At 41.8% G+C, this 24,416-nt stretch overlaps 1 protein-coding gene and 1 non-coding gene across 5 annotated transcripts in view; both read right to left on the reverse strand.

The window, feature by feature from the left end:
- Positions 1 to 24,416, reverse strand: part of DNAJC16 (DnaJ heat shock protein family (Hsp40) member C16) — a 46,861-nt gene that overhangs the window by 19,786 nt on the left and 2,659 nt on the right. For 2 of the 4 annotated variants that reach the window (XM_008951766.5, XM_003806255.5), the window contains exons 2-7: positions 22,678 to 22,862; positions 17,643 to 17,709; positions 15,126 to 15,465; positions 7,392 to 7,576; positions 5,119 to 5,223; positions 3,554 to 3,712 (exon numbers count right to left, since the gene is read on the reverse strand). In XM_008951766.5, the coding sequence (XP_008950014.1) occupies positions 3,554 to 3,712; positions 5,119 to 5,223; positions 7,392 to 7,576; positions 15,126 to 15,465; positions 17,643 to 17,709; positions 22,678 to 22,844 (1,023 nt within the window). In that variant the 5' untranslated portion in view covers positions 22,845 to 22,862. The remainder of the gene's footprint in view (positions 1 to 3,553; positions 3,713 to 5,118; positions 5,224 to 7,391; positions 7,577 to 15,125; positions 15,466 to 17,642; positions 17,710 to 22,677; positions 22,863 to 24,416) is intronic. The other 2 variants (XM_055097943.2, XM_063594649.1) reach the window with 1 other exon arrangement.
- On the reverse strand, positions 9,657 to 9,796 carry LOC112438586 (small Cajal body-specific RNA 21). The gene has a single exon (XR_003026995.1). It is a non-coding gene; the product is annotated as a small Cajal body-specific RNA 21 (non-coding RNA).

Genomic DNA, 24,416 nt, shown 5'->3' on the forward strand with positions numbered 1-24,416 from the left:
GGCTCACTGCAACCTTTGCCTCCTGGGTTCAAGTGAATCTCCTGTCTCAGCCTCCCGGGTAGCTGGGATTACAGGTGCATGCCACCACACCCGGCTTTTTTGTATTTTTAGTAGAGACGGGGTTTCACCATGTTGGCCAGGCTGGTCTTGAACTCCTGAATTCAGATGATATGCCTGCCTCAGCAAAAAAAATTTTTTTAAAAAATTAGCCAGTAGTGCATGCCTGTAGTCTCAGCTGCTCGGGAGACTGAGGCAGAAGGATCACTTGAGGCCAGGAAGTCGGAGCTGCAGTGAGCCGAAGCTGTGCCACTGCACTCCAGCCTGAGTGACAGAGTGAGATCCTCTAAAAAACAAAAACAAAAGCAAAAACAAAAAAAACCACATCACTTTGATGAACCAATCTCATCAGAAAATTCTGAGAAGCTGTCATGATGGCCAGTACAAATTTTTCGAAATTCTAATGTTCTTGGAAGCCTGAATTTTATCACTGGCAATAAATACCACCAGTTGTTTGTTTTAAAGTGCCACATCACTTCAACTGTTTTAGAGAAAATGTCTGCCAAATTCCCGAGTCTAAATAACCATAGTTGTCTGTCATTCTTCCAAGTAAAAATGATATTCCATTAAGAAAAGTGGCAAGGTAAGCACTTGTCCTCAGGACATTTGTACTCTGTTGTGCAGCAGGACAGCTTTATGCACACTTCCCAGCTCATCACACAGAATACTAAATCCATCAAAAAGACATGCACTCAAGGGTTAAGGTTTAATAAAATTAACACTTCTTACTGCTTCATCAAAGATATAAGGTGAGGCCGGGCACGGAGGCTCACGCCTGTAATCCCACCACTTTGGGAGACTGAGGTGGGCGGATCACCTGAGGTCAGGAATTCAAGAACAGCCTGGCCAACATGGTGAAACCCCATCTCTACTAAAAATACAAAAATTAGCCGGGCATGGTGGCAGGTGCCTGTAATCCCAGCAACTCGGGAGGCTGAGGCAGAAGAATTGCCTGAACCCGGGAGGCGGAGGTTGCAGTGAGCCGAGATCATGCCATTGCACTCCAGCCTGGGCAACAGAGTGAGATTCTGTCTCAAAAAACAAAAGAAAACAAAATACATGAAGTGAATCTAGTGGTTTGTTTTTGCTGTGAGTGATTGGGGGTGAAGCACACAATGATGGTAGGTGGCCTGGTGCCCTGCCTGGATTCACGCACTGGCACTGGCAGCTTCACCCACTACTGCTTTGGTACTATCAGTGTAAATGTCAACACAGTGAAAAAGGCAAATCGTGTCTTGATATGATCTCACAGACTTCCTCTTGAAGGATCTTTGAGAATCCCCAGGAGTCTATTAACCACATTCTGAAAACTGCTGTCCTAGAGAACTCTGTACTTAGGTTATGATATTCATTGCAACACTATTCCTCAAAGCCCCCAATGTCCACCAACAGAAGAATGATTCAATAAATTATAATGGCCATAAATACCATATAGCAATGACAACAAATTACCTAGAGCAACAGGAAACCACTGGTGCTACTAGTGATCATTAAGCCACCTGCTGTTGTGAAAACTGAGTTTGTTAAGCATACGCTTGATATCCACAGAGAGCAAGCTGGTAAAGCAGCCATTCTACCAATAATTTTGTAAATGTATTTGATTTACAATTTTCCCCAGTGGGATAAATAAATATAATTCTCAGAACTATAAACTGTTCCGAAAGACCAATTTAGGAAATCCTCATCCATTTACCCTGGATTGAGATTATCTTCTCTTTTCTATTCGGACACTGGTATTTGTTTTCTTCCTGACTTGCGGCACCTTCTCGTCTCCATCAGGCACCCCCTTGTCTTGTGTGCCGGTGGCTGTTCTGAGTTTTGTCCTTGGCCTCCTTGGCCTTACTTTACATACAGCAGTCATCCCTTAACTGCAGAGGATACATTCCAAGACCCCCAGCAGGTGCCTGAAACCACATAGTACTGAACTCTATACAAACTATGTTTTTTTCCTATACACATACCTATGATAAAGTTTATCAATTAGGCACAGCAAGAGATTAACAACAACAATATTTAAATAGAACAATTCTAACAATATACTGTAATAAAGTGATGTGAATATGGTCCCCCTCGCTCAAAACATCTTTTTTTTTTTTTTTTTTTTTTTGAGACGGAGTCTTGCTCTGTTGCCCAGGCTGGAGTGCAGTGGGTGGCGTGATCTCAGCTCACTGCAAGCTCCGCCTCCTGGGTTCACGCCATTCTCCTGCCCCAGCCTCCCGAGTAGCTGGGACTACAGGGGCCCACCACCACGCCTGGCTAATTTTTTGTATTTTTAGTAGAGACGGGGTTTCACCACGTTGGCCAGGATGGTCTCAATCTCCTGACCTCGTGATCTGCCCGCCTCGGCCTCCCAAAGTGCTGGGATTACAGGCGTGAGCCACCACGCCCGGCTTCAAAATATCTTCTTGCACTGTAGTCACCTATGTTTTGGACCTGGTTGACTGCGGGTAACTGAAACCTCAGAAACTGAAAAAGGGGTAAGTGGGGTGGATCAGGGGAGACTACAGTATTATGCCGGGAAGATCTTACCCTACTCAGGACTTCAACCCCTAACCATTTACTGATGATCCACCAGTTTCTATCCCCAGCCTGTATGCTTTTCTTAAGATCTCGATTCCTATACCCAACTGTAGAAAGGACTTCTCCCCTTCTATTTCCTACAGGCAGCTCTAATTCAGTATATCCACAGCCAAAGTTCTTATCTTTCTAAACCTGCTCTTCTTTCTTTACAGTCCACTTTCCCATCTGGTTTCCATGGTTTCAGGTACCCTTCTGTGTTCACAGGACACCTGAGCTGCCATTAGAGTGGACTGCCTCTAGCAAGATAGCACTTGTTTCTCTATATCCTCAACAGTACTATTTTAACTTAGAAAATCTTTGACAGTTGGATGGGTGAAAAAAAGTTAATGTTCTCTGATTACTTGTGAGATTTAATTTTTAAAAATGGTTATTAGTCTTCTCAGAATTTTATGATTTTCTTGATTAAAAGCTCTTTAGAAATTAAAAATATCAACATTTTAATATTTGTTATAAATATTCCCCCAGTTTTTTAACTTTACATTTTAAAGTATTTACATAAAAACATAAAATTTAGAGTCAAGTTATCAAGATTTTCCAAGATTTTTCCCCAATGCTTTTTAACCCTTTCCTACCTTAAGATCAGATAAATATTCATCTGTACATTCTCTCAGTTAGTTTGTGGCTTCTTCTTATTCCTTTTTATTACTGTTTTACATTTAACTTTTAAATTCATTTTGGAAAAAGATTGTTGGTTTTCCAACAGGAGCCCTTTAAAGGTGCTAAAATTTTTAAACGTTTTAAATTAAAAATTTTAAAGCAAACGGTACCAAGTTAGATAAAAAAATTCATTAAAAAATTTTGTGCATCTGAAGGAAGATCCTTTCCTTCAGCCACTTTGTTCAATTTTGCTGTTTATTTACATAAAATCTTGGGATAAAATGTGAAGAAAATCTTAACCAAGGTGACCCTCACGTACCTGGATAACATCGGCAGGCTTGTTTATATGTTCTTTAAAGACCAAGAGGGTAGGGGCGTAGATATTGATGTTGTACCGCCTTGTCATCTCTTCCGTCCCTCTCAAACCCACATATACATATCCAAATGATAAATAATCTTTGTATGCAAAGGCAGTCAACTGTTAGGGCATAATAGAGAGGAGGAAAATAAAACTACAGCAAAGATGTAAATGACAAATCAAGTAGAGCTTTTTCACATCACTGAGCAGAGAGGTGCATGCCAGCTTATACAGCTCCACTAGGTCTTCCGTATCCTTGTATACTTCCATTCTATGGTGTTCCATGTGCAAAAACTGTACCAACAAAGTAAATACAAACAACTCTCTTCTTTTTCATAGCTAAAGCAAAATAACGATCTTCTTGAAATCTGTACTGGTCAGGAGGCATGAGTTTGGGGATTACCTGTACCGTAATTAGGTAAGATGGCAGTGACCATGCCACTGATAACACCTTCCTCTCCATCTCATGTCACAGTGACATGAGAGGTACTGGGGAGTGTAGGTAGGCTGGGAGTGTAGTGGGGGAATCATTCAGAGGGCAGGTCTGAAGTCAGTGGGAATCGCGCTCACCATGCTGTAGTGAGAACTTAGGTGGGTTATATGACCGCTCTAAGCCTCAGTATCTTGGTCTATGCAAACAGGGATAGTGGCCAGGCGTGGTGGCTCATGCCTTTAATCCCAGCACTTTGGGAGGCCAAGGTGGGCGGATCACTTGAGGTCAGGAGTTCAAGACCAGCCTGGCCAACATGGTGAAACCCCATCTCCACTAAAACACAAAAATTAGCCGAGCGTGGTGGTGTGTGCCTGCAGTCCCAGCTACTCTGGAGGCAGAGGTGAAAGAATTGCTTGAACCCGGTAGGCGGAGGTTGCAGTGAGTCTAGATCACACCACTGCACTCCAGCATGGGCAACAGAGTGAGACTTGGTCTCCGAAAAAAAAAAAAAAAGCCCATCACAGTGGCTCACGCCTGTAATCCCAGCAATTTGGGAGGCTGAGGCGGGCAGGTCACAAGGTCAGGAGTTCGAGAGCAGCCTGGCCAACATGGTGAAACCCTGTCTCTACTAAAAATACAAACATTAGCTGGGCATGGTAGCACGCACATGTAGTCCCAGCTACTTGGGAGGCTGAGGCAGAAGAATCACTTGAACCTGGGAGATGGAGGCTGCAGTGAGCCGAGGAGATCGCGCCACTGCACTCCAGCCTGGGCGACAGAGCGAGACTGTCTCAAAAAAAAAAAAAAAGAAACAGGGATAGTATCTCCATCACTGGGTTCTTCTGAGGATTACATGATATGTGCATAGAAAGCACTAACACAGTAACTGGCATTAATCAGTACTCAATGTATGATGGTTATGTAAAATTTCTGGTCTTCAAACATTTCTCATGGATGAAACTGTTTCTTACAAAAAAGACAAATAGGCTATAAGTTCCAACTCAGAGATTACTTTCTGCTAAAAAAAAAAAAAAAAAAAAAAAAGAAAAGAAAAGAAAAGAAAAAGAAACCATTATCCCAGCATAGAAAGTACCTTGTATAACAGTGGCACAATGGGCGTTTGGTCAAACAGAAGGACATGAGGCTTATTCTCTTGCTGCCAGCCAGAGAGGAATCTGACGTAATTTTTATTTGTAACCTTAAATTGAAAATAGAATGTTAGTCTCAATATTTAATTCTTAACAATTGTATTATACTCCAGTCAGGAGAAAATAAACAAATCAAGTAAGTGTAAAAGATTGCAAAAAATAAAAATGCAGATAACTAATCTTTTTGTCTTCATTTGGCTAAAGCTATTAAAAGAATGGTGATATTGATTTCATATTTTCATTGAACTCTTACAGACTGAAATCATAATCCTGTCTGAAACAATTACTGACCATATTATAAAAACTGAGCTTCCAGAGTTGGTTCTTGCTTAATTACAGAGTATACTTCTTAATATACTAGCCAGCAGAAAATAACGCACAACTGCCCCTTTCAATATCTATCTATCTACCTATCTATCTATCATGCCTCAGTCTCCCATCTATCTATCACACCTCAGTCTCCCAGCTTGCCCCTTACCCTTTTTTCTGAGACAGGGTCTTGCTTTGTTGCCCAGGCTAGAGTGCAGTGGCATGATCATGGCTCATTGCACCCTCAACCTCCCAAACCTCCCAGGATCAAGCGATCCTCCCACCTCAGCCTCCTGAATAGCTGGGGCTACAGGTACATGGCACCATGCCTGGCTAATGTTTGCATTTTTTGTAGAGATTGGGTCTCAGTATGTTGCCCAGGCTGGTCTTGAACTTATGGACTCAAGCGATGCTCACACCTCAGCCTCCTGAAGTGCTGGGATTACAGGTATGAGCCACCACTCTAGGCCAGCTTGCTCTTTTTAAACGGCGTAAATAAAAATAAGCTGGTCCACCCCCTCTATACATTATATAATTTCATTTATTGTTATCTGAATTGTTACTTTCCTCCATTGATATCTTAAAATATTCCTGAGAGAAATTAAAAACATGAATAAATTATCTAGCTAGAAATTTTTCTTAGTCGTTAAAAAAAGTTTATCTTTCCATACTGCATCTAGAATGATTTATATAAAACTCAAATTTGATCATTTCACTCTTCTGCTCAAACCCCTACAACAGCTCCATGTGGGCCAAGGCCCAAGTTCCTTAAAGGAGCGTGAAGGTGCTCTGAGGCCCTCACAGGGAGATTCCTAATAACCTCTCCATCCCCCTCCTCTGCTGCTCACCAGTGAAAACTTCTTACAAAGCGGGCTATTTCGTGTCTCCGGATTTCTGCCTGCCTGCAACCCAACCTGGTCCAAGGGTCACTTCTGCCAGGAAGCCTTTCCCAACTCATTACGATGGGCTCCAACATACTGGAAATAACCACCCGCTTGGGAGCTGCTTGAAATGGCTACGTTAATCTATGCCGGGCACAGAAGAGATATTTTATATAAATGTTTGAGGATCTATCAGGACAATCTATCACCATTTTAGGAGCCTCCAATATTCTCTGACAAACTTTTAAGTTAATTCCAACAAATATTTCTTCTATAGATAATGATCCCAGTAGGACAGTCTAGGAATAGCACATGTAGAAATACGATGAAAATTTTTTATGTTCACTTTCCCTGTATTCTTAAGAGAATGAATTATTTAAAGCAAAATGAGAGTCCGTTCCTAGTTACTTTGATCCCTAAATTAAGATATTGAAAAAAACATATTAGGTGCTTAAATATGGAAATAATAGACCATTGTGAACTTTATCTGGCTTCTCTATTTCAACCTTTTCTTTGTGAAATTCATTCATATTATTGTCACTGTAAGTTTCTGAAGTTTCAAAAATAATATTTGATTTCATGGAATCTGGCATTTTCTATAGATATGATCGTTAAACATATAACCAAATATAATTAAATTTGAATAAAGACAAATATCTTCACATGAACAAATTTATGAGCTGGAAAGAAATCCCTAATTCTTTCTAACATGTGATTTAATTTTTTTGTTTAGAAAATAGGCACTGTCATTTTAGGCTCAGATTCCTATGACAGTGTAAGTTCTGCAAGATGGGTATTAATAGGAATTAATTCTTTCAGTCTCTGTACTTCATCTGTTTCAATTATTAGTCTCCTACAGACTTCACTTAAATGATTTAGTTTGAGTAATTAATTAATTAATAAGTGTCATGCCTTCCTCACAATGAAACTCAGGTTTGAGAGGACTACAGAAAATGTTCTGGGCAATTAACAGTCCTAGGTACCTCTTAAACTACTTCTCAGCCATGTTTTCCTTGACAGATACTTACTTTCTCCACCAAGTTCCCTGGAAGAAGACTTTCTACAAATTGTCGCAGATTTTCACGGACAACTGCATTGTGGAAGAAGGAGATTTTCCCGTTAATGATTCCTAGGATAGAGGGCGTGCTGTGTGCCCCTAGGTGATGGGCCAGGCGTCTCTCATACCCAGCATGGACCACGCCAATTCCTACACCTGAAAAGAATGGAAGATCCAAGTGAAGCCTTTTTATGTCTCCATGGCAGCTGGAAAAAGTGCTAAGTAATTTTTTGGTGTGAAATTGAAATCCCGACCTCATAGGAGATGTCTTTCCTAATAGACTGTCTAGCATTCTTTCACTGCTGGAATTCTAGATTGGTTCAGTTTTTCTGTAGAGCAATCTGGCAATATGTAAGAAGAGTTACAAATGTGTGTGTGTGTGTGTGTGTATGCATATACATAAAACAAAATGGGGTCATCTCATACTTATTTCACTTAATACTTGAACAACTTTTCTTGTTCTTTCATCCAACCATATATCTGGAGGGCCAGTTACTCTGCTAACACTGGAGGCACATTCAATATTAAAGGCCGATAAATGTACATTTTCTTTTGGATGTCTACTAGACTTCTCAAGCTTAACATTTCCAAAAACGAACCCCTAATCTCCTCCCACAGACCTGTCCTACCCACGTCTTTGCCATTTCAGTTGATGACAGCTCCATCCTTCCAGTTACTCAGGGCAAAAACCGTAAGAGTCATCTTTGGCTTCTCTTATCTGCTGCACCCCACATCCAATCTGTCGGCAAGTCTTGTTGGTTTTCTCTTTAGAAAATGTCTGGAATTCAACTGTTTTTCATCACTTTCATTATATGCCCTGCTCTGAGTCATCATTATCTCTCCTGCCTATGTTGCTGCAATAATATCCTAAATGCTCTCCCCCTATTTCTCCCTGTCTCCTGACAGTCTGTTCTTAACATAGCAGCCAGGCTGCTCCTCCTAAAACATAAAAATGGATCACATCACTCCTCTGCCCAAACCCTGCAAAGACCCATTTCAGTTGGAATAAAATGCACAATCCTCACAGAGGCCAACAAGACCCTTTGTGTTTGGCCCCTGGTTCCCCATGCCCTCTTCTTCCACTCCTCCAACAGCCTGTGCCAGTCCCCAGCGTCCTTGCTGTGCTATGAAGACAGTGGATGCTCCTGCCTCAGGGCCTTGGCTGTTCCTTCAGCCTGAAGCGTGCATCTCCGTGACTTCTGCGTAGCTGACTTCTTTACCAACTTCAAGTCCTGAATGCGGCCTACCTTGGCACCATATTTAAAACAGTACTCCCCACACTCAGGGTCCACACACAACCTGCTCACTTTAACTTTTTCCACAGTGTTTACCATCTTCAAAGGTACCACCCACTTTCCTTCTGTCAATTGTTTATTGTCTGTCTCCCCTTCTAGAATGTAAGACTCATGAAGATAGGGATCCCTTTGTAGTCCACTGATGTATCCCCAACACCAGACCAGAGCCTGGCACATAGTAGGAGCACACTGAAACTGGGCCATCAATCTATTTAATTCATTTATTGTTGCACATTGAAGTTGTGAGAGAGGAAAAACCAACCTGTTTTTCCTACTCACACTCAACACAATGCTTTCCCTGACACTCATTGTGTAAGAGATGGGGTCTCACTATGTTGCCCAGGCTGGTCTCAAACTCCTGGGCTCAAGCGATCTTCCTGCCTCAGCCACCTGAGTAGCTGGGATTCCAGGCACGTGCCACTATGCCCAACTCAATGCTTCCCTTCTGACACCACACGCTGTGGGGGTGGGGGTTCCCCATAAATCCTCCAGCAGACACCAATTGGGTATCAACTCAGTTCTGACACTATCTACCCAGAGGAAGCATCAGGTCCTGCAGGTGAAGGGTTCAGTCCCGTAAGACTGCTCCCACTTCAGACGCCAGAAGTCCCAGGTTGTGTCCTGTACTTCCAACCAACTGGCTATAAATCAAAGGGTCCCATGACCCTCCTTGGGTTCAACTAACTTGCTCGAGCTGCTCACAGAACTCAGGGGAACATTCCTTATGGTTACTCATTAGGTATAAGGGATATTACAAAGGAGACAGATGATCAGCCAGAAGGAAGAGAGGTACATGGTAAGGTATATGGAAGGGTGGGAGCATCCTGCCCTCCCAGGGCTCACCACCCTCCAGGCACCTCCATGTGTTCAGCCACCTGGGAACTCTCAAACCCAGTAGTTCAGGGATTAAATATATATATATGTTCATTTTTTTTGCCAGTAAATGTGAGGCTAGGACACCCCAGGCGAGGCTCCTTACTCAAACGCCTCTCCCATAGGGGAGGATGCCTGGGCCCTCTACTGTAGGCTTGGCTGAGGGGAGGTGGTGTAGACTGAGCCCACCCCCCAGGAAACCGAGCCAGAGTTCAGGGATTTTTATGAAGGCTTCATCATACAGGCGTGATCAATTATTAACTCAATCTCCAGCCCCTCTCCTCTTTCTGGAGGATGAGGGTGAAACTTTCAAACTTCTAATCATGGTTTGTTTTTTCTGGTGACCAGCTCCCACACAGGGGCCCACTAAGAGTCGCCTCAATAGAACAAAAGATGCTCCCATCCTGCAGGAAATTCCAAGGATTAGGTGCTCCGTGTCAGGAATCAGAGTCAAAGATCAAATACGAGAGCAAAAGATTATCTTAGCACCCCTATTGATCAGGCAATCTCAAGGGTGTTAGGAGATCTGTGCCAGGAACTGGGAACAAACACCAAAATATACATATATTTCTTATTATAAAGCACAATATTAAAAGTTGCTTTTAGCCTAATTCTTAACATTATAAGGAATGCTGACGGGCATCCTTGTACATCTTTGTACATACATCTTTGTGCTCTTGTGTGCTTATTTTCTAATTAGTAAATTCCTAAAATGAAATTGCTGAGTAAATGGCAGGGATCCCGAACTTAATGTTTTAAAACTGCTGAGCAGACTAAACCAAGCTCTCTGTAGGCTACCTGACTTTGACTGTTGCAGTCTCTCAAGGGCAGGAAAGGAGGAGCCTTAGGAATTGTATAGTCCGCTTCCCTCATTTTACAGATACAGAGAGAGGTTCAGAGAGGTAAAGTGACTTTTTCCAGGTTGCAGAGCTGACAAAATTGCAGAACAAGAATCCAAATTGGATTCTTGGCTCTTCTCTAGAGCCAAGTACAGTATACTATATCACACTGCAGTCATTAAAAATAACTATGGAACAATGTCAATAAATGGAAGCATACAGAGAATTATATGAGCAGAAGAAAGAAAAAGAATAAAGCAGGCACATACATTGGGAGATTTGGTCATTCGTAAAGACAGAAGAGACATCACCTAGGGAGGTCAACTGGCTACAAGACAAAGGCCCAAGGGAGGGATTATCACTTCTTGAGTGCCTTCTTTAGCACGCCTAGAGCTTTATATACATTATACTTTTCATACTCACAATCATTCTGCAAGGTAAGTATTGCTATCTTTATGGCTAAGGAAACTGAAGCTGGGGGAGGGTGAGGCATCATGGCTTGTGTGCAGTGGAACCAGGATCTGAATCTAGTTCTAGCTGACCACAAAGCCTGGACTTCTTACTGCCTCCAATGACCAGTTCTGCCCCAGGTTCTGAACATTAGAGGGATCAATTTCTCAGAGACTGACTCACCCTAAATGACCTTACCAGGGATTGCTATATAGATTGAATGCCAATTTATGAACTGATCCTGGGAAATATGCCTTTCTAGTAACTGTGCCATTCTGTATACGTTCTACCAGACTGAGCGCACACAGAAACCTGAATTAGAAACTGAAAAGTTGGCTGGGCACGGTGATTCATGCCTGTAATACCAGTGCTTTGGGAGGCTGAGGCGGGAGGATCGCTTGTGACCAGGAGTTTAAGACCAGCCTTCACCATCTCTTTCGTATCTCCTGGAGTTTAAGACCAATCTTCACCATCTCTATTTTACCTATAAGAAAACTGAGACATGGAGAGGTGAAGTCCCAGGGTGACAGAGCTGGCAAGTGACGGTGATGGGATCTGAACCCAGGAAGTCTGGCTCTGGGATCTGTGACGATTAACGTGATGAGTCTAAAAAAAAGTTGGCTGGGCATGGCGGTGTGTGCCTCTAGTCCTAGCTACTTGGGAAGCTGTGGTTGGAGAAATAGAATAAAGAATGATAAATATTTGGTGTTTTAAATTTGTGGTTTTTTTCTTTTCTTTTTTGAGACGGAGTCTCATTCTGTCGCCCAGGCCAGACTGCAGTGGCGCAATCTCAGCTCACTGCAACCTCTGCCTCCCTGGTGCAAGCAATTCTCCTGTCTCAGCCTCCCCAGTAGCTGGGATTACAGGCACACACCACCATGCCCAGTTAATTTTTGTATTTTTAGTAGAGACAGGATTTCACCACATTGGTCAGGCTGGTCTCGATCTCCTAACCTCAGGTGATCCACCCGCCTTGGCCTCCCAAAGTGCTGGGATTACAGGCATGAGCCAACATGCCCGGCCACTTTATTTTATTTTATTTTATTTTTTGAGACAGAGTTTTGCTCTGTTGCCCAGGCTGGAGTGCGGTGACTCGATCTTGGCTCACTGCAACCTCCACTCCTGGGTTCAAGCAATTCTCCTGCCTCAGCCTCCCGAGCAGCTGAGATTACAGGCACGCACCACCACGCCTGGCTAATTTTTGTATTTTCAGCACAGACGGGATTTCACCATGTTGGCCAGGCTGGTCTCGAACTCCTGACCTCAAGTGATCTGTGCACCTCAGCCTATCGAAGTGCTGTGATTACAGGCGTGAGCCACCATGCCTGGCCAATTTGTGGTATTTTTCTTCCTGAAAAGATATTTAAAGACAGGTACAATGGCAGGCACCTCTAATCTCAGCTACTTGGGAGGCTGAGGCAGCAGGACTGCTTAAGCCCACGAGGTTGAGGTTGCAGTGCGCCATGATTATGCCATTACACCCTGGCCTGGGTGACAGAATGATGTCTCTTAAAAGAAAAAAAAAAAAAAGCCGGGCGCGGTGGCTCACACCTGTAATCCCAGCACTTTGGGAGACCGAGGTGGGCGGATCATGAGGTCAGGAGATCGAGACCATCCTGGCTAACACGGTGAAACCCCGTCTCTACTAAAAATACAAAAAAATTAGCCGGGCGTGGTGGCGGGTGCCTGTAGTCCCAGCTACTAGGGAGGCTGAGGCAGGAGAATGGTGTGAACCTGGGAGGCGGAGCTTGCAGTGAGCAGAGATCACACCACTGCACTCCAGCCTGGGCGACAGAGAGAGACTCTGTCTCAAAAAAATAAAAATAAAATAAAAAGGCATATGTGACTTATTTCAGAAACATTATTTGATGTTTATATAAATTGATGCTTCTGGCTAATTTGCACACCCTGGGGAATTAAAAATACTATACTGAGGCTGTGAGAGGGTCTTCCGTGCACTAGTAAACATCTATCATACCCATAATTTGAGATGCCAAACAGCTCTCACTAAGCAATCCTAAACACATATCACATCCTTTAGGGAAGTTTTTTCCCCCCTCAGCTGCACATACACATTAATTTTCTCTCCACCTTTGAATAGGCCTTAGGGGATGGCACAGAGCCAACTGGAAGAACACGCCACTCGAATGTGGCTAAATACAAACCTGCTGGTACACTAACCACAAGATGCAAAATAACGTGAAATGAAACAAAATCAAGAACACAGAGCTAAAGCAGAAAAATGCGTATTTTTGCCAGTATTTAGGATGACTTTTTTTCTAGACAGTATGAGACTCTAATATACTTAGAAATCCTTAAAAGATAGGAATTAGTCTTTTTTTTGTTTTTCTGAGACAGAGTTTCGCTCACTGCCCAGGCTGGAATGCAATGGTGTGATCTCAGCTCACTGCAACCTCCAACTCCAGGGTTCAAGTGATTCTCCTGCCTCAGCCTCCCGAGTAGCTGGGATTACAGGCACGTGCCACTATGTCCAGCTAATTTTGTATTTTTACTAGAGACAGAGTTTCAGCATTTTGGCCAGGCTGGTCTCGAACTACTGACCTCAGGTGATCCGCCTGTCTTGGCCTCCCAAAGTGCTGGGGTTACAGGCATGAGCCACTGCGCCTGGCCAGGAATTAGTCTTTTTTTCTTTTTATTTTTTTTTCTTGAGACAGAGTCTCGCTCTGTCACCCAGGCTGGAGTGCAGTGGCACGATCTTGGCTCACTGCAACCTCTGCTTCCCGGGTTCAAGCGATTCTCCTGCTTCAGCCTCTGGAGTAGCTGGGACTACAGGCACCCGCCACCACTCCTGGCTGATTTTTGTATTTTTAGTACAGATGGGGTTTTACCATGTTGGCCAGGCTGGTCTCAAACTCCTGACCTCGTGATCCACCTGCCTTGGCCTCCCAAAGTGTTGGGATTACAGGTATGAGCCACCGTGCCCAGCAGTCTCTCTTTTTAAACAGGAAGTCATGGTGAATAAATTGCCAAACCCAGGTAATCACTGCCTGATCATCCAAATTGAGTTTCCCTAAAATGATATTTGATTTCAAGATGCTCAACTTCTGGGCCACACTGGTAGCTCTGCCTGCACCTTCCAGCAAGCACTAAATGTGCTGAGATGATTGAGGTATGTTTCTTATGTGAGTTTCCTGGGCACAAGGACCATGATTTACTTATTTCTGAAGCAGTACGCGCGCAGTGTTTAAGACGGTCAGACTCCTGGGTCCAACCCAATACCGATGCTTATGGGTAGTGTAATAATGAATTAGTTCCTTAACCTTCAATGCCTTAGTTCCCTCACCTGTAAAATAGGGATAATAATAGTCTCTCCTTCATTGAGTTGCTCTGGGGACAAAAATAATGCGCAGAAAGCATTTACCACAATGCAAGGGAACTGAAATGTTCAATAAAAATTATTATTATTATATATCCTTTAGTGTCTAATACAGTAATTGGAACATGAAAGTTGACTGAGAAAAAAGTTTCAAACGAAGGTATCTGTTTCATGGGCAAGGAGTTAGAAAATACAGAAGGAATTTCTTGTCATCTTTGTCTACTCCTTCAGCAAAACATTACTCTGTGCTTGCAAATGTGAGGTCAGTGTTAATTCTCTGTGTATATATTTTCTCTTCAACCAAATGGTGAGCTCAAGGTCAGGGATGGTGCTAGTTCTGGGCCCTCTTCCACAGCACACTTCTCTTTAAACATTGGATGCTTTTACACACTAGTTTTTACCAGTGTGTGACTGAAGATTCCTTAGCTGACTTCCAACCCCCTTCAAGGCTCAGCTCACAATAAGTAAAAAATTGGTGCTTCGGAGTCACAGAGTTGAAGAAAGCAGACTAATACATTTAAGAAAGATTTTCAAAAAGGGTTTATAGAATAGGCAATTTAAAAAACCTGCTTTGGGGCCAGGCATGGTGGCTCCCACCTGTCATCCCAGTACTGTGGGAGGCCGAGGCAGGCAGATCACTTGAGGTCAGGAGTTTGAAGCCGGCCTGGCCAACGTGGTGAAACCCTGTCTCTACTAAAAATACAAAAATTAACTGGGCGTGATGGTGGGTGCCTGTAATCCCAACTACTCGGGAGGTTGAGGCAGGAGAATCACTTGAACCCGGGAGGTGGAGGTTGCAGTGAGCCGAGATCACACCACTGTACTCCAGCCTGGGCAACAGAGCAAGACTCCATCTTGAAAAAAAAAAAGTCATCTATATAAATATCTTTCAGTGAATAAAATTATCTTACCCAATTCTTCCAGTTCTTGAACGACTTCTTTCCACACAGGCTCGATATGAATGCAGCTAAAGCACCAATCGGAGGTGATCTTGATGAGGTAGGGTTTCTTGAAGCTATCTGGAACCACTTCATTCACATAATGTGAAAAGTGCAATAAATACTTTTCGTCAATTGAGTCCCGCCGTTCAGAATTAAAAGGGAAGTGAAAAAAGGATTCATCAAAATAAAAATTTTCATGGAAATGGCGGAAGCGATACTCTCGCTGCTGTTGCTGCTTCTGGTAGCCCTGGTTCTCTCCAGCGTCTCCATATTGATCATAATTTGATCTCTTTTCTTCATTTGAAAGAATCTATAAAGGAAGAAAAAAAATCTAAACAACAACAAAAGGTTCATCCAAAAGACTTTTTTGTAAGCAGCTTGAAAGACATAGGAAGAAAATAAATGCAGCCAGTCGCGGTGGCTCACACCTGTAATCCCAGAACTTTGGGAGGCTGAGGCGGGTGGATCACTTGAGGTCGGGAGTTTGAGATCAGCCTGACCAACATGGAGAAACCCCATCTCTACTAAAAATACAAAAAATCAAATCAGCCGGGAGTGGTGGCGCATGCCTGTAATCCCAGCTACTCGGGAGGCTGAGGTAGGAGAATTGCTTGAACCCAGGAGGCGGAGGTTGAGGTGAGCCGAGATGGTGCCACTGCACTCCAGCCTAGGCAACAAGAGCGAAACTCCGTCTCAAAAAAAAAAAAAAAAAAAAAAGAAAAGAAAAGAAAAGAAAAGAAATGTAAAAATTATGACACGATTATGTGAGGCCAAGGTTTGGAGGATCCCTTGAAGCCAGGAGTTCAAGACCAGCCTGGACCACATAGCATGACTTCGCTACAAAAAGAAAAAAAAAAAATCGGCCAGGCATGGTGGTGCGTGCCTATAGTCCTAGCTACTTGGGAGGGTGAGGTGAGTGGGAGATTGCTTGAGCCCAGGAGTTGAAGGCTGCAGTGAGCTGTGATCGCATCACTGTACTCCAGCCTGGGTGACAGAGACAGACTGTCTCTTAAGAAAAAAGAAAAAAGATTATGACATAATTAGATATTCTTTTTCTTTTTGAGATAGGGTCTCACTCTGTCACCCAGGCTGGAGTGAAGTGGCGTGATCACAGCTCACTGCAGCCTCCATCTCTCAGGGTCAACCTTCCATCTCAGCCTCCTGAGTAGCTAGGACCATCAGCACATGCCACCATGCCTGGCTAATTTTTGTATTTTTCACCATGTTGTCTAGGCTGGTCCTGAATTCCTCAGCTTAAGCGATCTGCATGCCTCAGCCTCCCCAAGTGCTGGGATTACAGGGCGTGAGCAGCCACCGGGTCCAGCCGATTAGATATTCTAAAGGCAGTCATTCAAAAGAATGAGAAACTCTTCTTTCACTAGAGAAACATTAAAGAACATTCAAGACTAAAATATTTCAGTTTAGGTACTCATGCTCATCTTGGCATTAAAGATTTCAAACTACCACAACATTAAACACTTCAGCAAAACAAATAAAATAACATAATGTTGATCACCAGGGCTCAATGACAAGAAAATTGACCTGGTCATACCTGGTGAGTTGGACCAATTCAAACCAAGATAAGAAAAGCTATGAACACCAAATAGCTATAGTCTAGTGCCTTGTCTGTTAATTTACTTTGTTTTACAAAATAACTTTGAAGTCTAAAATTCAGGAATCTGTTTTAGAATGATGACGTGTTATTCTATGAGCTAAGCACTGTCTGCTGAAGGGCATTCCCTATACAAATCAGAAAGCCACTGAATTCTCTTTGATGCATATTCCAGACCAATCTACTTGAGCTGACATACTGGAAAATTACTGAAAATCTTGTGTTTAAATGTATTTGTTACCTCGTGCCACTTTAATAAATATAGGCGATTTGGTATGTGATTCTTTAATGCGTATTTCTAAGAAGGCAATAGAGACACATACAGACATACTCAGGGTAATTCTACAATTCTAGTTAAAGCCTTTAAAATAGGCCAGTTTTTCCAAGAGCTGAAGTGTTCAGGCACTTGTTCCGATATACTGGATGTGGCCAAATATGTTCTATTATTTTTTATTTTATTTTATTTTTTGAGACGGTCTCCCTCTGTTACCCAGGCCTCGATCTCTGCTCACTGCAACCTCCCCCTCCCGGGTTCAAGCAATTCTCCTGCCTAAGCCTCCTGAGTAGCTGGGATTACAGGCATGTGCCACCACGCCCGGCTAATTTTTTTTGTATTTTTAGTAAAGACAGGGTTTCAGCATGTTGGTCAGGCTGGTCTCGAACTCCTGACCTCGTGATCCACCCACCTCGGCCTCCCAAAGTGCTGGGATTACAGGCATGAGCCACCACATCCAGCCTGTTCTCTCTATTATAATCTAGAAACTGCATCAAGGGCATGGGGAACATGACCTTTCTGACAACTTTACAAAACTCATCACCTCCTAAGGCATATTTTGTAAGAGCTAATGGATGCATCACAAAGCTGGACACGATACCTCGTAAGCCTTACTGATTTGAATGAACTTGTCTTCTGCTCCAGGATCTTTGTTTTTGTCAGGATGCCTGAAACACAAACGGGCAGGCGGTGAGAACAGATGTAACTTTTAATGCACAGTCATTTAATGTCCTTGTCCACAGAGTTCACTACAGAGGCAAACGGAGGGCTATTTTGTTAGGAAAGTTTCTTAAAATAAATGATAGAGGCAATCAGTTGTTTTACATGACTATAATCAATGAAACTTTGAAACAGGCGATTTTTTCCCAAAGCACTCCAGCGGGGCACGTTTTCAAAGCACCATATAATACTGCAGCATTTCACAGAGGAAGGTGGGAAATGGTGCATGTCTGTACACTGCTCCCAAACACTGCTAAAGCTGGCTGAAGGCTAAATCGTTTATCCATAAGAACCCATGTCTTCTCCTAGGATGGCAACGTTTCATCCCAATGCTAGAATGATATCAGGATGCTAGAATGCTGTTGTTTCTTCTGATAACACAGGTAGACATGAGAAATAGCTTTTAGGATAGACTAAATTCATTTAGTAACAATCAGGTTTCAAACTGCACTTGTGCCTGACTTTCAAATTAGAACATTTTTCGTTATTATTACGATTGCTTTTTACCTGGATAAAGATTTCAAGGCCACTGTTTTTTTTTGTTTTTTTGTTTTTTTTGAGACAGGGTCTCACTCTGTTGCCCAGACTGGAATGCAGTGGTACAATCTTGGCGCACTGCAACCTCTGCGTCCCAGGCTCAAGCGATTCTCTTGCCTCAGCCTCCCGAGTAGCCGGGATTAAAGGCCTGCGCCACTATCACCCGGCTAATTTTTGTATTTTTAGTAGAGATGGGGTTTCACCATGTTGGCTGGGCTGGTCTCAAACTCCTGACCTCAAATGATCCACCTGTCTCGGCCTCCAAAAGTGCTGGGAATACAGGTGTGAGCCACCACGCCCGGCCTCAATGCCACATGTTTAACATTTTTTGCCATGTTGTCCAGGCTGGTCTCAAATTCCTGGACTCATGCCATCCTCCTGCCTTGGCCTCCCAAAGTGCTGGGATTACAGGTGTGAGCTACCACACCCGGCCAGCTTTGGAGATTTTAAAGTTCTCGATAGTAAGGGCTAGGTTTACTTCCTTGAAAGCCCCTAAGACCTAAATCAGTGTTTTATATGGACTGATTTTTCAATGTTCACTTTAAGAGACTTTGTATGACAGTATTCTTTACATAATCACTTTTGGTAACTTCTAGTAAATTTCCTCTGACATAGGTTCTGGAAGGAAAAACACTTCACTGGGAAGCAAATGACTATTAAGGATACACCAAGCACATTGGAATAAAAAAAAATCTACAACTTAATGGATTTATTCTAGCAGGAATGTGTTTGAATGAATTATACCACATATTCTGATTTCTCTACAAATAAGGAAACTCCAAATTGTTGACTGTTGAGTTTAAAAATCATTCCTTCCTTAACCATTTAATCCTTGCTATGAGTATTAGTGGGGGAAAAAAATCTCAGCTAGTCATAATGAAAACAGCATGACTTAAGGAAACGAGATGGAAACTCCGAAGCATTTCTGGATGACAAAAAAAAAAAACAAAAATACCAACAAAACCAACCCATCAACCAAACCATCAGGCTGACGACTGAGTGGATCAAAAATTACGCAATCATACAAATGAAGATTTAACATATAGAACTCTGTAGAAGAAGGGTAGGAAGGGGCTTTTTAGGAGAATGAACCAAAGAGAAAGTCTTGAGGGCAGCTAGGTTAGAAAACACAGATCCTGAAACAGAGGAGGGCAAGGCTGAAGAACAGGGAGGAAACCATAGCACTTTCAGCTGTATTCATATGGAATACTTTCCTAATTGTGGGAAGACACCACAAGGTTGAAAACATAAAAAAAAAAATTCAGCCATAGGAAAGTATTGTCCAATGCTATTTTCAGTTAATATGAAATTATTTCAGGAACTGCAATATAATACACAATCTTTAAAATTCAAAGTAGAGGAAATATTGCGTGTAGTATCTACTGGCTCTCTAGTTACCTCTTAAAGGAATAAAAACAAAGATAGAGAAGGTAATACAGCAAAGAATTACACAAAATAATTTACTGTTCAGTTTATTGCATAACCACGTCACACCAATCTGCCATTCTTAGGGTGGGAGGAGTTATTTCTTTTGCTAATGTGGATAACAAACAAAAAGTACCTACGATAAAACTTAATTATTGGGAGAGAAACATAGTTTTCCTAAGGGAAAAAGTAAAGTCAAATGGTTTCACCAAGCAAAGGAAAATTCTTAAGCAGTCTAAGAAACACTTAGTAAAATGTATCAGAGGAAGGCTCCAGATCCAACTCAACAAGTAACCACTTCCCCCTGCTATAGCTCATTCTGAAAAGTCAAACTGGGAAACACTGCTATTTTCAGTGTATATCAAGCCATTAGTAAGCAAAACTTAAACTATTCCAAGTGACAAAGCATTGTCATAGCCAAAACCGCAGAAAATAATAGTAGAGCACAATTAAAAACGTAAAGTAAAATTTTAGACTTTTACTGGATGACACACTCAATACATTTCTATGGTGATGAATTATTCCTAGAGAGAATCTAATTAAAAAAGAGAAGAATATGACTCATTTAATTAATATCATAACACCCTTTTCAGCTCTGGAAGACAGAAAAGTCAAAGCTATACATTTTAATAGGTCCCACATACTCAAGCTGTCATTTGTGTTCTTAAAATATTGTCAAAGGCTATGCCCTGTCCAAAAGAATGTTGTTACCTTATGAATTCGCTGCAGATTTATATATCTTGCTTTAAACATAAAGAGGCAAGAGTCTGAAATGAATGTAGAACATAACCTTGGTATAAAGAGTCCCTGGAAGGAGGTCATGTATAATTAGAGATTGCTTCTTTGGCATCCAATTCTGGATTTCTCATGGAATATGGTCTAAAACATTTATTTTAAAAATATATTTTCAATGATCTTTACCTTTATTTCAACCAGTTTAATGCTAAAATATACCTGTTCACTGAAGCAGAACAGTGTCAGGCGCAGTCACACATGCAGTCTGTATCACGCATCACCTCAATGTGGCAGTTTTGCTTCTGGATAACCTCCTACTCGCATTCAGCTCCTCCCCAGCCGACCATTAGCCCACTCACCCTTACTCATGCCTAGATGTGTAAATGATTAAAAAACAATAAAGCAATGGACTACTGATGCAGAGGGTCAAACTACGGAACCCAGAGGTACCACATATTTACCAACTCTAAGCCTCCATCTTCTCATGTATAAAACAGAGACACTGGCCGAGCATGGTAGCTCACGTCTGTAATCCCAGCACTTTGGGAGGCCGAGGTGGACGGATCACTTGAGGTCAGGAGTCTGAGACCAGCCTGGCCAATATGGCAAAACCCCGTCTCTACTAGAAATACAACAATTAGCTGCGTGTGGTGGTGCACGCCTGTAGTCCCAGCTACTTGGGAGGCTGAGTCAGGAGAATCTCTTGAACCCAGGAAGCGGAGGTTACAGTGAGCCAAGATTGTGCCACTGCATTCCAGCCTGCGCGACAGAGCGAGACTCCGTCTCAAAAAAAAAAGAGATACTGATATCCTCCTTCATAGGCTCATTATAAGGTTTAAATGAGATAAAAAGTATAGAACCAGGAGATTAGCATGTAGTAGGTGCTCAGTGATGGTACCTGTCCCAAACTTTCTTCCATTCCTCATGGTTGGTACAGCCAGCTTGGAGTCACCTCTGTCCCTTCCTCCTTCTGCTGCTCCCCCTCCATCTATATAATCCAACACTTCTGCTTCTTTGGCATGGCCAAGGCATTGGTGGAAGAAACTGATGACATTTGTCCAAAGTTTTAGATTTATTGCTACCCTGCTAATTGCTATCCTGATAACTACAGGCAAAATTACAATTTTCTGTAAGATTTTTTTTTTGAGACGGGTCTCACTCTGTTGCCCAGGCTGGAGTGCAGTGGTGTGATTATAGCTCACTTCAGCCTCAAACTTCTGGGCTTTTTTTTTTTTTCCATAGTGATGAGGTGCCACAATGTTGCCCAGGCTGGTCTCAAACTCCTGGGCTCAAACGATCCTCCCACCTCAGCCTCCCAAAGTGCTGGGATTACAAACATGAGCCACCATGCCAGGCCAATTTTTTTTTTTGAGTAATATATAGTCAGCCCTCTATATCTGTTGGTTTCACATCCATGGATTCCACCAACCAAAATATAATATTTTCTATTTTGAAATATTCAAAAATATTTTTTAAAAATTGCATTGTACTGAACATGTACAGACTTTTTTCTTGTCATTATTCCTTAAACAATAACAGTATAACAACCATTTGCACAGCAGTTACATTGTATTAGGTATTATAAGTAAGCTAGAGATGATTTAAAGTATATGAGAGGATGTGCATAGATTATATGCAAATACTATGCTATTTTATATAGGGACTTGAGCATCCAATGACTTTGGTATTTCTGGGGATCCTGGAACCAAGACCTCATGGATATCAAGAGACAACTATCCTTGGTTTCTGAATTTTTTTTTTTGGAGGCAAAAGGCTATTACTCTTAACTTTTTTTCAAAGTGTAGAAATTAATAATTTAGAGAATAGGGTTGTATAGTGTTCCTGTTTAGCAATTACACTCATAAAGTTACTTTATGAATAATGTATCATGGGAAGGGTAGCATATCCATTATTGACTATATATACATTTTTTAAAAATTAAAACTTGTTACTTTAACATTAAATATGCTAACAGTATCTAAGGCAATTCTTTAAGCCAAAGTATTCCTAAAAGGGAGTTTCAGAGTAAACATAGGCTTTGGATCTTATCGCTAACAATTATAGAACATGAACATTAGCTCTCCTGCGTAAAATATTTTAGACAGATATATATATTGAACATAGAAACAGAGACAAATAAAAGCTAGTCATAATTTAGACTTCATCCCTGCTAAGACTGTTTAGCTTATGTTAAACCTCTATTTCTTTGTTTCACCTACCATTCCCGGGCGAGCTTCTTATAAGCCTTTTTAATATCAGCCTGACTGGCTGTTCGGCTGACCCCTAGGACTCTGTATGGGTCAAAATCCAACGCAGACAGAATTTGCAGGATCAGAACCAGAACTATCAAGAACTGCCAGGAAATGCTCAACTTTCTCACTTCCATTTCTCTTCCTTTCCAGAGCTGAAATGATTGAAGAGGCAATGAGTTTCAGTGGCAGAAACCTGGACAGTCTTGCTTTTTAGGTAAAGGTATAAGATATATAGATGAAAAACAAAACCAACAAAAGGTATTTTGCAGGAAAAGTGTCAAGCTGTTGAACTATATCTTAAAATAAAAATCTCGCTACTACTTTTGAATATCACAAATGAGAACTATTACAGATGAAAAGATGAGTAATAAGAATAGCAACTCTCCAGAATACTTGGACTAGAAAAGCTTTAGAAATGAATGAAAATGAATGGGATGCAGAAATAATACATAAATGAGAGAAAACCTAAATAGGATAATCAGGAAGACTACCTTTCAAATACATGATTTCATTTATTCTGATAAGAATAAATAAAATAAATGGTTTAAGAATACTTCATTGAGTACATGTTAAACAAACTCATGAAACTGTAAGATTTACCATGTACAAAACTACAAAATGAGATAGTTGTGGCATTCTTGGGCATTAAATAAGTACAAACATGGACGTGAAACACTCTCAAAAAACTGTGTAGTTAAGACGCAGTATGCCTCAATTCTATTCTTTCTCACCACACCCATTCAAACAAGAAAATGAGAAGCCGCTCTTTAATCATTAGTAATATGGTGTTTTTTTTTTGAGACGGAGTTTCACTCGTTGCCCAGGCTGGAGTGCAATGATGGGATAGCTCACTGCAACCTCCGCCTCCCAGGTTCAAGCAAGTCTCCTGTCTCAACCTCCCCAGTAGCTGGGATTACAGGCATGCGCCACCCCGCCTAGCTAATTTTTTGTATTTTTAGTAGAGACAGGGTTTCACCATGTTGGCCAGGCTGGTTTTGAACTCCTGACCTCAGGTGATCCACCCGCCTCGGCCTCCCAAAGTGTTGGGATTACAGGCGTGAGCCATCGCGCCGGCCAATATGGTCATTATTAATGGAAACCTCAGATGAGAAAAACCGGCAAGAAAAAATTTAGTTTTACATGTGAAGAAGAATTAACGGCAAAGACCAAATAGCAGGCGTGGTCTTTAAAAGTTTCAAGCTCCATCTCTGGTGAGTACAGTGACTTAATTCATTGTGAATTTTGGAAATAATCCTGGCTGGTTAATGAACAGGGTAGTGCTGGAACTGTAGATATTTATACTCCACAATTATGATTGCTGTTATACCCTACAATGTTTTTTTTCAAGGAACACATTTATCTTGATTTCTCACAAGTTAATACAGTTTTAAGGTTCAAGTGTCTACTGTGACACCTTACTGAAGAAGGGCAAAGCTATAACAGTGGTGGACTTCCGTAAGTGCAAGTTTAATGCCGCCTGGGAGTCCTCACAAAATTGACTAATCTGATGACCAACGTTTAAAATTGCATACGTGCTGAATAAAATCCTAAAACAAACCAGTTTCTTCTTTGTTAAGGCAACCTATTATATCCTAGAAAACACGTGAAGGCAATGTAGCTACTGGTTAAGCATATGGGTTGAAGACTGGGATCTATTCTCCACTACTTTATTACCTTGGGCAAATTATTTAAACTTACTAAGCATC

The sequence above is a fragment of the Pan paniscus genome, chromosome 1, assembly GCF_029289425.2.
Source record: "Pan paniscus chromosome 1, NHGRI_mPanPan1-v2.0_pri, whole genome shotgun sequence".
Classification (NCBI taxonomy): Eukaryota; Metazoa; Chordata; class Mammalia; order Primates; family Hominidae; genus Pan; species Pan paniscus.